The sequence below is a fragment of the Natrix helvetica genome (assembly GCF_964273705.1).
Source record: "Natrix helvetica genome assembly, chromosome: Z".
Lineage (NCBI taxonomy): Eukaryota > Metazoa > Chordata > Lepidosauria > Squamata > Natricidae > Natrix > Natrix helvetica.
The window spans coordinates 121,856,516-121,873,097 of NC_138554.1; the positions used below are offsets into that span (position 1 = coordinate 121,856,516).

The 16,582-nt window shown below is 33.7% G+C and overlaps 1 protein-coding gene across 2 annotated transcripts in view; it reads right to left on the reverse strand.

Moving 5' to 3' along the window:
• The window catches only part of KIF5B (kinesin family member 5B), a 36,500-nt gene that overhangs the window by 13,767 nt on the left and 6,151 nt on the right, over nt 1-16,582 (reverse strand). For both annotated transcript variants that reach the window (XM_081971499.1, XM_081971498.1), the window contains exons 2-14: nt 16,240-16,327; nt 14,732-14,805; nt 12,568-12,672; nt 10,816-10,864; nt 9,514-9,569; nt 8,815-8,902; nt 7,373-7,497; nt 5,607-5,711; nt 5,158-5,303; nt 4,428-4,576; nt 2,902-3,095; nt 1,955-2,023; nt 1,332-1,538 (exon numbers count right to left, since the gene is read on the reverse strand). In XM_081971499.1, coding sequence (XP_081827625.1) covers nt 1,332-1,538; nt 1,955-2,023; nt 2,902-3,095; nt 4,428-4,576; nt 5,158-5,303; nt 5,607-5,711; nt 7,373-7,497; nt 8,815-8,902; nt 9,514-9,569; nt 10,816-10,864; nt 12,568-12,672; nt 14,732-14,805; nt 16,240-16,327 — 1,455 coding nt within the window. The remainder of the gene's footprint in view (nt 1-1,331; nt 1,539-1,954; nt 2,024-2,901; nt 3,096-4,427; nt 4,577-5,157; nt 5,304-5,606; nt 5,712-7,372; nt 7,498-8,814; nt 8,903-9,513; nt 9,570-10,815; nt 10,865-12,567; nt 12,673-14,731; nt 14,806-16,239; nt 16,328-16,582) is intronic.

The following is a 16,582-nucleotide window of genomic DNA, read 5'->3' on the forward strand; positions in this document are numbered from 1 at the left end:
ATAAGGCATATAATTAAATGAAGCCCTCTGGGAAGTTGTGTATCATAGATACAATTCATATGGGGATCTTTAAATAAGATGTTCCAAACTATGAGTATTACACAAAGTTGGTCAAGTATACAAATTACCTTTATGAATGCACATTATCAGAACCAACATTTTGGTATACAAAGTTGTATGTAATATAATAAGGCCCAAAGCAATGTGGAGAGGCATTACTGTAAGTGATTGTACAGATCCATACATATTTTTAATAAATAAAACGCATCAGTTTGATTTTTGTGAATAGAGTACTGTATTATATTTTGAAGTGAGCAATGTGCACTGTAATGTTTGGGACCTAATTTTTGCCTTTTATTCAATTTCTCATTAATATTAACATGTGTCACTAACATCAACTGGGATGTACCTTCTATGAAACATATATTAAATACAAATGAGAAAGAATGGAGGTATTATAACATTATGCTGTCTCAAACTTTCAATTGTTCTCAAAAGAAACATAATCACTGTAACAGTAAACTGGACAGCTTATTTATTTCATTCCTATGTAGCCATCTCATTCTCATTATCAAGCAACTCTGAATAATAAATAACAATATAAAATAATAATAATAATAATAATAATAATAATAATAATAATAATAATAATAATAATAATAATAATAATAATAATAATAATAATAATAATAATAATAAAAATAAAAATAAACTTGACAAAATCACTATCAGTCAAATGCAAAAGGCCGCACTGCTTGGATCTGCACGTATATTACGAAAATACATTACGACGTCCTAGGCCCCTGGGTGGGGCCCGACTAGTAATCAATGCCAAATCTGGCGAAACAACTGGCCGCTGTGATACAATTCTCTTGATGCAAAATACCAGGACTTAAAAATCGAAATTCAACGATTATGGCACAAACCAGCAGTGGTAATTCCAGTGGTAATCGGCACACTGGGTGCTATTCCAAAAGCACTGGAATTACATTTAAAACAGTTAAAAATTGACAAAATCACCATCAGTCAAATGCAAAAGGCCGCACTGCTTGGATCTGCACACATATTATGAAAATACGTTACGACGTCCTAGGCCCCTGGGTGGGGCTCAACTAGTAATTAATGCCAAATCTGGTGAAACAACTGGCCGCTGTGATACAATTCTCTTGATGCAATAATAATAATAATACAATACATTTAATAAAGAAAATAAATGTTAAAAAGTATTTGGAAAAAGACCCACATAAGAAATGTTTATAGTTAATAGTTATACAGTTTGCACCTGACAACCAAAGTTGGGTTTATTGAAGAAACCCCTTCTATTATCTTACCGATTTCTGATTCAATTCATCACTTAGTATTTCATACTCCTTTGCCTTGTCTTCAACTTCTTGTGACTTTTGATCATAGTTGACAGCAAGTTCCTCAAGGGCCTGGAGAACCTCTTTTACCTCTTCTTTAGAAGCATCATTTTCAGCCTGAAGGCGATTCAGTTCGGCTTGCATATTGTCTTGGTCCCGTCTGGTGGATGCTAGAAGCTATATATATGTATATATATATATATATATAAAGACCACTAGTAAATATTCTTTAATAGCCGTCTCTTAAGCAACAATGAACATATTACAGAAGCTTAGGGTAATTGATTGTTACGGTAAAATATACCTACACAATTTATTATAAGGCTCTATAATGACACTGCTCACTGTTTTAAATCTTGCTGGGCTCTAGATATATTTACAGACTTCCATTCAGTGATTTGTAACATAGATCCATAGAAACGAGTATTCTAATCAAAAATACAAAATCTTCTTTTGTGGAACATTGACACTATGAGCTATATTTCTCATACTTTAGTAACAAAAACCACTTTTTTACAATAAACAATATATTTATTTTGCCCTATTTTGCTTTTTTTGTCTGTTCACAGTATGTAAACAGTAGTAATAATCACCTCTTCCTGATCCAACATCTGTGTTTTTAGTTTTTCCACTAATTGGCTTTGTTGATTAATTTCTTCATCCTGAATAAAAAAGGAGAAAGATAATTATTCAACTATAACACTCATTAAATAAGCATTGTTTATTAATCCTATTTAATATCAAGAAAACAATCAGTATCCAAAAAGCACAGTCAGATATTCTACATGTCAGGTAGCTTTTATTAACATTGAAGAGAACTTCAAGTGTTCCTAGTGCCAGGAAGGTCCCTCTTTCAAATCTAAAGGACTTTTCAATGCAATTTATGAGATAGGATAGAAGCAGTTCTATCACATTTATTTGTTTTAACATAAATAGTAATTATAAACTATATCTGACCCAAACCTTTTGGTTCTCAGACAAAAATATGGAATAATTTACATACAAACCACAGCCCTCTACCAATATATTTTTATGGTGGGCACAATCATAATTTTCCCTCTAAATATTACCATCTAATGGGAGATAAGAAGCATGTCTTTACATGGTAATCTCTGCCTTCTGGAACAATCTGCCCTTTGAAGTTTGGTAGATCTTTACCCTCTTAAGTCTTCTGTAAAGCCTTGAAGACCAGGCTTATCTTCCAGGAGGTAGGATAAGATTGGATAATTGCACATTAGAAGATAGACTTGTACCTGGCCTTTCTTCTTTTTAATGTTTTAATCTGTTTAGTTGTAAAGTTTTAGTATCATTTTATACACACACACACTCACAAATACACACACACACACACACAAGCTCCTTGACTAACTCCCTGTTCAATGTTGAAGTTTACTAGGTGTGTCATACACCACTTAATTTCATCCAGCAGGAAACCTTTAACTCCAACATTCACGCAAAAGGTCATAATTCAAGTCTATTCACTTTCCTGTATATTTTCTCTAAACCCATAAATACACAATATATAGCTTGTAATACATACCTTGTCATCTAACTGTTTATACACTTTAGCCATTTCTTCTTCACACTTTCTCCTTTCAGCATCAGTGAAATTGCCAATCACTCCAATGGTAGGAGTTGGGGTATCATTAATAATAGTAATATCTTTATCCACAGCAAATACTTCCAAATTAGCCTTTTCCTTGTCAAACTGTTCCTCAAGAGGTACAGTCTCTCCTTTAAAATAGAAATTCCCAGTATATAATTACTTTCAGGAAGAAAATGTTAAAAAGTGACTTCACTGTAGACAAACATTTATTTAATGAACGTTTTGTTAAATTCCATTATTCATATTTATACAAAATATATTGCTTCTGGAATGAAGAGAGAATGTTCATATATTCACAGATGAAACTTAAAACAATTTAGTATTTTGCCTGATCAACAAATATATATAATATTTAGCTGCAACACTGTAGGGAATTTTACTTACCGGATTTTTCGGAGTATAAGACGCACCTTTTTCTCTCAAAAAAGAGATTGAAAATCTGGCTGCGTTTTATACACTGAATACAGCATTTTTTGCCTCCGGAAGCCCAAACCCCTTCCCCAAAATGGCCGTACATACCCTTATGGAGGCTTTCAGAGAGCTCCTGGGGGCTGGGGAGGAGAGAAATGAGCAATTTTTTGCCTCCCCACCACTCTATAAGCCTCCATAAGGCTATGTATGCAATTTTTTTGACAAAAAACGAGCTGTTTTTTGCTTCCCTCCCCCCCCCCCGAGCACTCTGCAAGCCCCCCCCCCCCCCCAAGCCTTTTTTTGGGGAAAAAACCCGGCTATTTTTGGGAGGTGTGCAGAGTGCAAAAACTCACCCCCCCCCGAAAGCTCTTTAACTGATTGATGAGAATTACATTGATCAAGTACTGTGCCAGCAGAAACTAAGTGTTAAGTGCTGCAGATTGTCAGCAATTTCCTTCTCCAGCCCATGGATAAATACACCTGGAAACATCTACCTACCTATCTACTCTCTCCCTCTTCCTACCTAGCGCTACTGTATTTCTCTCCCCCCCTCTATCTACCTATGTACCTACCTATTCTCTCTCTTCCTACCTACCTACTATATTTCTCTCTCTCTTTCTATTTCTCTCTCTCTAACCCTCTACCTACCTACTTACCTACACACACTCTCTCTCTCTATCTCTCTCTATTTCATTCTCTCTCTATCCCTTTATCTACCTACCTACCTATCTATCTACCTACCTACCTAACTACCTAACTACTCTGTCTCCCTACCTACCTACTGTATTTCTCTCTCTTTCTCTCCCTCTCTATCCCTCTATCTACCTACTTTTTTTTAGTCTGCCTCTTCAAAACCTTAGTGCATCTTATATTCCGAAAAATACGGTAATTTCAATGCTATGCTGAAAAAGGCCTTATGATAAGACCAAGACAACTGAAAATGCCTTGTAAATCCTATTACATTGTATGAGTTGTATTTAAGCAAAAGCCATAATAATGCCCTTTCAATTTAATAAAAAGTGATCTCAGAATAGAAGGCTGTAACTCACCATTGCGCCATCTACTGAGCTCATTTTCAAGCCATTGGATAGTGTTACGTAGTGTTTTGTTTTTCTCCTTTTCTTTTTCATATTTTTTCTTCCACTGTTCTGCAGTTAATTCTACATTAACACAAACTGTATTCTTGATAGTCTTGGCTCTATAAAGGCAGATTCAAGGTTAACTAAATATAGGATTGTTTAAACTGTTAGAAGATTTAAATGTTAATCTTCAACCCTAATCCCTTTTCTGAATAATTAAAACAATATGTACATAATTTTGTCACCTTTATGCAGCTTGGCACATTGTATCTAGTTCATCTTTTTTATGATTGTGAAAAGCTCAAGACAGCCATATAGCAGAAAATAACACTAGTTGCAAATAGAAGTGTGGCAAAATAAGCCAGGTGGGAAAAAATCAGTTTACATATAACTTTGTATCCCAAATATACATCAATTTGTATTTTTGTATCTCCAAAATACATCCATCAGAAATATATACATAAAGGTCTAGCTTTTGATTTCTGATTATAATAATTGACAACGAACTTATAGAATCAACTAACAAGCTTTAAGAAAAACATTTTAGCAAAACAAATATTAGGCAAAAACACCTGTACATGTATACTTTATGTACACGACAACTCAAAACTTGCATCATTCAGTTTTTGTGGCAGTCTAAAGTCTGTTTCAATGTAATCATTCTGCTTTTACAATCTCACACTTATGATTGTTCACTCACCTCTGACCAAATAACAGTGTAGATTTTGTTTCAGATTCATTGTAAGATGAAGGGGAACAGCAAATAACAATTGTTGTTCTACAATTGCCTCCTAAGGAATCTTGTAAAATTCTGGTCATTTTACTATCTCGATATGGAACATATGTCTGTAAATAAGAAAAATGGTTTTTTTTTTTACTCTTATCTATTATAGATAGGTGAGACTATTTTGCATTTTCCCAAATCAAGAATTATTTAACTTTAATTTGGTAGGGTATTTTCAACAGGAAGTTCTTATATGTAATTTTGCATAGTGCTATAATTATGCATAATATAATTGAGCTTATTAAAGTTATTAAAATATTCAATACATACTAAAGCAATGAAGGGAATTAACATGAAGATAACACATTTCCTAGCTGAAATTAAGCAATTTGCATGAAGCATTTGCAAATCACTGATATACTTACACTATTTTCAGCTAAAGCAGAAATGACATTTCCAAGCGCTGATAGAGATTTGTTGATATTTTTAGCCTCATCCAATACTGCACCTTCTGCTCCAGTTTTACTAACCTAAAATAATGTAAAACATTGTAAGGCTAATCAATCTGCATTTTATAAATTTTGCATTGTAGTTAGACAAATGTAATATAGTATTTGCCACTATAACGTTTCTTTCCATATAACCTCATCCCAAATCTGTTCCTGATAATTTTTTTCACAATTATAGAGAATCTGCCAAGTCTATAGGAAAGTCATTTGCCCTTTTAAAAGGAAAGTCCTAGCAAGTGTTTAGAAGAGGAATACTGCAAGTGCATGTAGCCCATATTAAAATGCAGTATTAAAATTATAAAATGAATCAACAAAGAATCTAGAAATGCATTATAAAAAGTATAAAACAATGCAAAATGGAACAGCTATTTATAGGTAGTCTTGGACTTATGACTTCTCTTTTAACGACAGCGAGAAATTATGACAGTCTCAGAAAGAGTACTTTACAGCCCATAAAGCACTTCCAGTCATCTGAAAATGTTGCAGTTCCCTTGTCACATAACTGAGATCTATGCCAATCTGTTCACATTTTATCAATTACCCTGCAATGATGTGATTGCCATTTGCAATCTTCTCCGCCAGCTTCCCCAGAAAGTTGCAAGCTGCTGGCATTGCCAAGAAGACTCCTTCTCATCTCTGGAGGTTGGTTGCCTCCTGAGGGGAATTGAGCTTCTTTGAGGGGTTGAGAAATGTGTATCTGAAACCCTGAAGATTTTGCCTTTTCTCCTGCACACCATGAAAATTCTCTTCTCCAGACAGAGAGAAGCTGAACTCCTTTGACAGGCAGTCCTTTTAGGCGATCCCCAGAAATGGGAGAGTCAGCATGGTTAAAGTAAGAAGAGTGGGGTGATTGAGGAAGGCGGAGATGGTTCAGCACAAAAGAGTGCCCCTTCAGTCAGGCTGAAAGTTCTGCTTGAATTTTGGCAGGGAGGATATTCAGCTTCTGAGTGGTACCTCCCAGGGTCTCCCTGGCCCTCCTGAAGCACCCCTTGTTCCTTACCTGGGACTTCATCCATTTAACAGCCAACACAATTGCTTACCAATTGGGAGTAGCAGGATTGCGGTTGTTGAGCAAAGTATGACATCACACTTAACAACTACTTTATTTAGCAACTGAGATTCTGATCTCAATTTGGTCATAAGTTGAGAACTTCCTGTATTTCTCCCAGGTTTCCCAGTAAATATTATAAATAATCCCATCATATAGCAGTTGTGTATCTAGATCAAGCAGCAATACAGAATCTGATAATATTATAACATTTAAGATCAGCTTATGTAGTACCCAATCAACATGAATTAGGCTTAATATAATCCATATAATCAGAAATAAAAACAATCATTATAAACATAGCCATACTCTTGACAACATTTCTCAGTTGTGGTGGTAGTCCTTCAAAGAGCCAAATAACATAATATATAATGGTTCTGCTGATGTGTTGCATATTCTTATCACTACATAACTCTAAGCAATCGTGTCTTGTAAGAAAAATAGATGGCCTTTTGTGAATTGCCTCTTATCCTCAAATTACAAAAACTCCCGTGCTCCAGAGAATGGGAGTTGAAATACTGAATACCTTAGATGCACTTTTCTCTAATATATTCAAGGCAGAAGGAGAGCGCCAATGTTGAAAGAATGATATGATAAATTATTTTCATGTTTTTTTAAAACAGTAAACTATTACCTTTTCACTACCTGCCAAGTCTACAAGATAAAGTTTTCCACTCAATTTCTGCTCTGTTTGAGTGTTTTCTTGCTTTACATTAATGAGAAAGATGCTATGACTTCGAGAGCTATGTTCATTCATATCTGTAAAAGAACAGTTTTAAGCTTTATAAATGTCCATTCTGTAAATAGCCTATACCTAATAACTGAATTATAAGTGTCTCATAAATCAAAACAGAATAAATCAATAAATCTAACAAAAACAGTATATCCCTTCATCAAAAAGAACTGTACCAGATTTACAAAACTGAATGTTTTATTTTTAAAGCCATATTTATTTATCATTGCAATAAGGAAGTATATAAAAAAAATCCAGATGCTCTTAAGTCAAGCTTGATTCATTGTGGCTATCTAGACAACACCACAGAAATGGCTTGTCCCCCTCCGACCCCCCAAATAAAGAAGGATTAAACTGTAAGATTTTTAAACAGTCTTTCCCATTCTGGTGTCCTTCAATATGTTGAATTATACACGATAATATGTAACATGTATATGTAAAAGAATTATACCCCTAAGTTCTCCCTATGAGCAGCTAACTGTTCCTAGTAGGAAATGGAATATCACTGCTACTTAATTACTGAAAATGTTGCAGAGAATGACTTTTCCTTGAAGGAAAAGATTTCCATATGCATGGGAAAAAGAGCCAAAGCAGTCCTTTTTCTGTCACCAGTAACAGGAGACAATGGATTGTGATATATCGCTAATATATTTTCATTCTCCATGTCATTCAGGAAACTCGATTATCCCTGACATAGAAGAGAAGCATGGGAAAGGGTAAAATTTAGGTCAACATTTAAAACTGAATTAATTTTATTTCTAGTGTATGTATTTATAGTTTAAGTAGTTATCTGAATTATTAAGATCAGATATGTGTTTTAATTCAGAGAATTTTTAAAACAAATGTGCAATTGAAATCATACATTTTTCTTTTAGGCTTGATGGATAAACAGTTTGAGAAAAACATGGGAATTTGTTTCTATATATGGTCAAAGCAAGGATGCTTTTGTAGGCATAGAAAGGTCCATATTCCCACAACTGAAGCATGTGTGATGAAGTTAATGGATCTTTATGAGATGATGAAGTTAACTATTCTGATTAAAGCAAATAACTTGTCTAGCTTTGTTCTATGTGGAAACTATTCGGGAACTTTTACTTGAATCTGAAAGAAATGAAATTTTAATTTTGGGATTTCATGACATTTTTATTTTCCTTTCTTTTTTTTCTTATTCTTTGCACATTCCTCCCCATTATTTTTTTCCTTTTCAGTTCCTTTTTTATATTGTATCTTTTGTAGAAAATTTAAAAGTATATATAATTTAGATAGTTACCCACTGGAAAAATGCTAATTCTTAATTACAGTAACTGAATTTTTTAAAAATTAAACTAAAACAAATCACTTACTTGTAACTGCTACATGCCTGTTTGATTTTCCTTCATCTATAGTATCCATAACTTCGTCTGGACTACATACAAACCGTTCAGTACAGCCCTGTGAAAATGTATTTTTTTTATTTTATTAAAAATTTTTAATAAGTTTTACAATTATCACCCCCCTTACCTCTTCCCACCCTCCCCCCCCTCCGACCTCCCAAAGCAAAATACAGGGTATAAACATTTAACAACCGTATACTAACATAAGCTAACTAATTTTAACATGTTACTATTCTTGTGCTTTAACTCCCCCTTTATTAAACTAGCTTTGAATAAGTTGTAGCATTCCTTATGCCTTCATTCATAAGCTAACTGAAATTTTTTAGTCCGGTATTTGTTTTTAATATAGTCAATCCATCTTCTCCAGTCCAGCTTGTACTTCTCATCTGAGTTGTCCTTCAGATACGCTGAAATTTTGGCCATCTCTGCTAAGTTTACTACTTTTAACATCCATTCTTGGATAGTGGGCAACTCTTCCTTCTTCCAATATTGCGCCACCAACAATCTTGCTGCTGTCTTTAGGTTCAAAATCAAATTAGTCTCTATAACAGTACAATCTGAAACTATGCCTAAAAATGTATTTTAATACAATCAGTATTGTATTGTACAATCAGTAATTTTTTTAAAAAATAAAAAATTAAAATTATCTAAAGAATGCAAGATACTCACCTTTACGTAAGGTACTCGGTTTTTGTCCTCATGAACAGAAAGATTGGTCTTTGAGACTAAAAGGGAAAAAATTACAATAGTTGATATTTATCATTAAATAGAGATGCCTAGGACTAAGCATATTCTGTTTTTAACTGTATAGAGGAGATACTTTTGATTCAAAAACAGACAGTGAAAAGTCATTTCTTGTTACTACTAGGACATACTTACTTATAACTGGGGACATAAGCTATTCTCATTATAATAACTGTTGGTACAATCATAATTCTCCACAAATACTTCTGGATATATTCAATACTACCTTAATGTTGTTTTGTAGCAAATATTCCATAATGTAATTATTCCTTTATTAGACGTAGACCTCCATTTAATTAATTACAAACTTGACATTTGTAAAATTTGCTGTTAAAATTTAGGTCCATTATTGTTTTAAATTCCTTAGCCTTCTTTCCTAGAAAAAATACTATATTCACATGAATTTTACATTTCATACTTTTTTCTAATTGCATTGCTAAAATGAAGTGACACCAACTATTCAAACTGCAACTTTACAATTTATACAATGGCATTACAGTATCTGCAGCACAGGCTGAGCCTATTCTCTTCAAAATTCTGATCTGTTTTAGTTTTCATTACAAACCTTTTGTGCACAGCCAGAGATAGTTCTCACTTAACCACAGCAACTGGGACTAACAACTGCATTACTAAACAATTTAGTTGTAAAGTGAAACATCACATGATCACATTGAACTTGCATCAGTTCTGCTGTAATCATTAACCTAATAACACCTGGTTATTATATGAAACATCACCTGACAATGATTTGTAAATTACTGCCAGCTTCTCCATTGACTTTGTCAGAAGTCAGCTGTAAGGCTTACAAATGATGATTGCCTGACTGTGCGATGCTAAGGCCATCTAAGCTTGAGCACCATTCATAAAAGTACTTTCCAGCACTGTTGTTAAGTTCAAGCAATTGCTAAACATGAAAGTCATTAACTAAGGATCACTTGTACAAAACAATATTACCTTTTAAATTATAGTATTAAAATCCTAGGCATTTTGCCACTAACCATGAATTCTGTCTACTTCTTTTATAAGGCCAAGATATAATTCCTCTTATTTGATACTTCTTTATTTTCCCATTCTCATGCTATTATTATATGCACATCAATGTCTTACTTCTTTAGAATCTCCAAACAATTCTCAACTGTGCTATTAGACAATACATTTAAGAGCAAGTTCTTTTACATTTGTTTGCAAGAAAAATACATATTTTCATCTTCAAAACAATATACTCACCATCCAAAAGGTCCCTTATTTTATCCAAATAAATTTCAAAATATGATACCTAAAATAATGTGGCATAAGAAAGCTGTAACTTTTCACTTATGCAAAATGAACAAATATTAAAATAAAATACCTATGATTCATTTATAAACACTGAATACAATATTCTGAACCATTTTAGTAGCCATAGTGTTATAAAGTTTACAAATGTTAAAAATTTAAAATGGCACTATTAAAAAAAACTGGACCTGTGACAATAAGAACTTAGAAAATCAAAAATGATGCTGCATCTTAGTAAAAATCTCACTAAAGTTACACATCACTGGGTTATTCAAATTTGTGAACTCAAGTACAAATGCAAAACAATTGTCTCCCTAAAATTATATTATGTGTGATAATATATATGTATAAAATTACTAAAACCCTTCAAACATAAAATATGTAGTCTTTGCAGTAAAAAAGTACTATTCTCAAATCTCTATGGCATTTCAAATATAGAAATTTGAAAGTGTGAAGATTAATCTTACCCAAGTATCACATATACTCTGTTTTAATCCAAGCAATCATCAATTTTTGGAAGATAGAACTGATCTTTCATTCTTAGACCCAAGAATACTTTCTGATTGGCTTTTAATAATGTGCTTGCTTTAGTAAAGTTTAGTAAAGTGTGGTGAGAAAGTAAAGTTTGGTTTGTATCTAACTTCTAACTAAAGGACTTTACAGTTTGCACAATGGGAAATTGTACTGCTCTTATAATAGGAAATCTCCTGTACTCTATATATCTCCAAATTATTTCAGAAGGCTCTCAATCCTTCAAAAGCAACTCTGGATTCTCGTTATTCTTGCTATCTATCTAAAGGGCCAATGAGAAGACTATTCAATGCATCTAACAGAATCTGCTCTGAGCCAATCTAAACATTCTTAAAGTTTAAAACCATAAAGTTCTTAGGAACTTGACTGAGGCACAGTGTCATCTGGCAGTTTGAGGAGAGTTTGAGCCTGCTGCTCTCAATGTAGTGGACAGTAATATTGGTCCTATAAAGACTGCCCATATATTACATCATGTCCTTCTAACTGGCCACAGCTACAGTAAATTCATTCTTGGATAAAGGGTGATCCCATCTGTGATTAAGGAGATGGTGCATTCCCTTCTCAAGAAGCCATTGCTGGACATAGCATAACTGGACAATTTTCATTAGGTCTCCAATCTGCCATTTTGGGGGGAAGGCTGTTGTGAACATGGTTAGATTCAGTTGGGAAGGCAATGGAAGAAGTAGATTATCTGGAACTTTCTCAATTGGATTCCATATCACTTTACAGCTCTTACAAATTGCCTCTAAAAGAATTTGGATTGTAATAGCACAACCATCCTGATTATTCTTAGTGTCTCAACAGTTTTCAATACCAGCAATCATGATGGATTTCTGGACCAGTTTAGGGGGTTTAGAAGTGTTGAGATGGTCTTTTCTTCATGGGGCTGGTTCCAGTTGGGTGTTTGTAGGGCAGAGATATCTAATCATAATCTATATTATGAAATAATACACTAAATATCTAATTATCCCCTAAGGCCCTAGGCCAGGGCACTCTGTGAATTGAATTGGGAAGACATATGAGTGGCCTCAGATGTGATGTTTCTTTAATTTTCATTTTCATAGCTTTTATCTGTTGTTTTTACAATATGCTAGTCATTCAGTTTCATATTGCAATTGTAATATTGCAATATATTGTACACATTGATATAAATAAAACGAATGAATAAATTACCTTAATATGAAATTCCAAATTTTCATCCATGGAATAAATATAATTAAATATATCTTGCACTATTCTTGGAATAATCCCCATTCCATCTGGATCATGTAACTTCCCCTTAAAATAAAAATAAATTTAATAATTGCCAAGATTGCATACTTAGTCTGAAAAGAGTGAATAAGTTTTGAAAAACTATATTCACAGTTAGCTTATAATTCATAATTCAGATATTCACTAATGCGCTGGTCTCCTCATAGCTTGACAACTGCAATGTATTCTACATGGGATTGCCCTTGAAAACCAAATGGAAACTTCAACTAGTCCAGAATGAAAAATTCTGCAACACAGGCAGGGATAAGCATGCTTTGATGTGTCCATGTAGCATCTCTGCTTCACTAGCTGCATGGTTGCTAGTTTGTTTCCTCTGTGATTCAAGTTGCTGACTGCTACCTGTAAAGTCCAACGTAACATAGGGCCTGTTTACTTGAAAACTAGCTGTCTTTTATAGTGCCTGCCTGGCTGATCCCACCTGATCTCTGAATGCCTTCTATTAAACTTTGACACATTTTGTGACCAGGAAACACAAATTCTCTCTAGCAGCATTTGCACTCTAGAATGATGTTCAAATGGCCTGTCTACCCATGGTTCTTTGAAACCCTCTTTGGATTGTTGGGGTTGTTTTTTCTTTACTTCTATCTGCTTTGTAATTTTTGTCACCTTACCTCCTTTTTTATTGTCACTTTCTTGCTTTTAATTTTTTTTAACAATATGTAAATCACACAGAGTAACCAAAGATCAGCATGCATATAAATTTAATAAGTTTTTAATTGCTATTATTATAAGAAAAATGTACAGACATGATCCAGCTAAATCTAATCAATAACCCACTAATTTCAACTCTGAGAAATAACTGTTTTTCCCCCCACTGAAATTGATGGAATGTAATACAATTTACCAAATTATCATTATATTGTATAGAGGTAATCCTTGCTTAACGATAGTAATTGGGACAGTAAAATCTGTTTTTAAGTGATGGGGTCATAAAATATGATGTCATATAATGGCATCACTAGGTAGTGATCACTGTTGCCATTGTTAAGTGAGGATTTGTTTGGGACAAGGATATGTTAGCTTCCAAAGTCAGTGGGGAAGCTAGGAGGAAGTCCCAGGCAGTTTACAAGTAGGCTGAAGGGCAGGTAAGTGGCTGTCGCAGTGTGAGCATGACCAGGTGTGCTAGGTTCTTCAGTTGGTGGGAATGCACACAGGTGGCTTCTTCAGCCTGGTACAACTAGAGACAGTTGCAGAGTGGGTGCTCTGAAGGATGGGAAAACATGCAGACAGTTGGTGCAATCCAACGCAAGCACAATCAGACACTTGATGATCCAAACAGGTGGTTGCTGCAGACTGGCACAAGTGTGGCCAGTAGGTAAGGTCTGTGGAGTGCAGCAGATTGCATGGGAAAGTGGAGGCAATGACTTACAAGAACAATTTGCTGGCATAAGACCACATGGCACTGCAACAGTGTAGGTATGAGCTAATTGCCCGTGTTGATCATGTGACTGTTGGGAGAGCTAAGATGGCCTGAACTTCAAGGACTGGCGTTAAGTATCTCTAATTTATTGCCACTGTAACTTTGAACAACTGCGGAACAAATGGACATTAACCAAGGACCACCTATATCTTCTTTCATTGTGTTCCCAATTATCAGCAACTAAGCTGCTACTTTTGTTCTATCATTTAAATTTAGAAGTAACATTTAAGTTCTTACTTGCAGTTCTAGCCACATTTTATTGAATCTTTTTACATCTAATCCTCTTTTTATTATCACATTTTACAATCTTTTTTATTGTATTTTATGGAGTGCTATATGTTATAACCTGTGGTTACAACAATACACTTACTTACTACTTACTTAAAATGTAATATATTCTATTGATAACTTGATAAACAGAAACATTATTCCCTAGAAATAATTACATTAATGCTTACAATTGTCTATGAATTTTATACTACATAATTTTAGTAAGAAATATCTTACTAAATCTTGCTGAGCTATAATTATTTTCATTTATTTCTACAATTATTGCTAGTTTGCCTTCATTTGGGTCATTCACTAAGTGCAATTTGATGTGTACAGAGAAATATGCACCAAGTAACATATGTAATAATATCTTACCTCCATAGTGTGAGTTTTCCCAGATGATGTTTGACCATAAGCAAATATTGTACCATTGTATCCTTCAAGTACATCTACAGTAGAAAGAGTATACATTAATAATAGATTCCATAGTAGCTTCATGCAAAGCACTATACTTTGAAATCAATGCTCTTCTTTGAAAGATTCATTAAGTTTTGCTCCAGAGTTCAATACACTTGTATGCAATAAAACGGTCTAATAAAGTAAGACAATTGTGGAAAAAAGGAAGAACAGATATTTGATCTGGGCAAATATTTAACTTCTTGGCAGATCAGGAGTTTCAGATCAGGAGTGCATATTATGTGAAGGATGGGAAGTTTCCCTCCCACCTCCAATTAACGAGGTGTGAATCGTCGCCCCTCCTTGCAGCATATCTCCAGATAAGAAATAAAACCTGATAACATGTTCTAATGAAAAACAAACTTTAATATGAAAAATAAAATAAAATAAAACAGATCTATCTAATTGTTACATTTTGGCAAGAGCAATTGTCGCCCACCTTCTCCGGTAGGCAGACGAAGATCAAAAGGAAAGTTCAATAATATGTGAGGTATTAAGAAACGTGTTAAGAAGCATGCACAGTAAATCATTGTCAGATAAGAAAAACTTCTCTACAGTATAACTCATAATAGAAGCTCAGTTGACAAACCAAAATAACGTAGTGACATATTACAGTATCTCCCTAGCAGAGTTTCTATTATTTAATTAAGCATTAAGAAAGGTGTATACTGAACCTCATCCTTAAGCATTCATTAGATGCCAGAGACTTTATTCCTAAATATGGCATGGCTGAATTATAGTGGCTCCATATGATGTTCCATAAAAAGAAACTACTAGACAAAATCTTTGCAATAGTGCCCTTGCATACTTGTTGCTACTGCTGCTGCTGCTGCTTTCTCAAATATGGTTTTAATTTGTACTTCTTATTCATTAGCAACACAATCTTTAGTGAAACAAGGAAACAACCACTATACATTCTCAGTTCTCTTTCACCCTTACTTATCTCTCATTTCCATTTCATTTGCTCATATTCCCATCTTTGTCTCTTTATGATTATTCTCTCAACAGCAAGAAGCAACAACAAGCAAGTACAGTACTTCCCACACAGTGAGTTTACGACAGAAGCTAATTGGAAAAAAAATGTGCACATGGTTTTCTATCTAATAGCCAATTGCAATACATGAGAAAAATCAGTTTGAATCAATTATTTAATTACTATTATAAATCTGAGTTTATTTTGTAAATTTCGGAGTGGTTGGCATATTTCTGAAAGATATATGAAAAAAACATCTGCCCGTTCAGACATTAGACTGAATTTTAACTCTGCATCAGATTAAAAGAACAAATTAATTTTTGAACCCAAACTATGTTGTTTGGTCTTGATACTAAATTAATATTTTAAAAGACAAAACAGGTTATAAGGCTACAAAATTACACCTGTGACTCACATATTTTATTATTATTAGAATAAAGTTGTCTCTTCTTACCTTTAACAATCTTTTTAGCACAATCATTATATACTTGTTCTTGTGAAGTGTGTGACTGGAATACATGGTCAAATGCATAAGGCTTAGACTGGAAAAATAAACATAAAAGTAAAGTTAAAAATTTAGAACAATCCTTTGGTATTCCAATTAATCTTGGGTCATAGATTACATTGTATACCTCTAATGTTTATGAACAAAAATATTTTTTATTAAACCTCATACATTTTCTTGAAAATACTAATTTTCTTTCAAGTTGCACATTTATTTTATTATTAGACTTCTATGTCACCCACCTTGTCAATTTAATGATATTGAAACTAATTTTAAAAATGTCAGCAAGAGG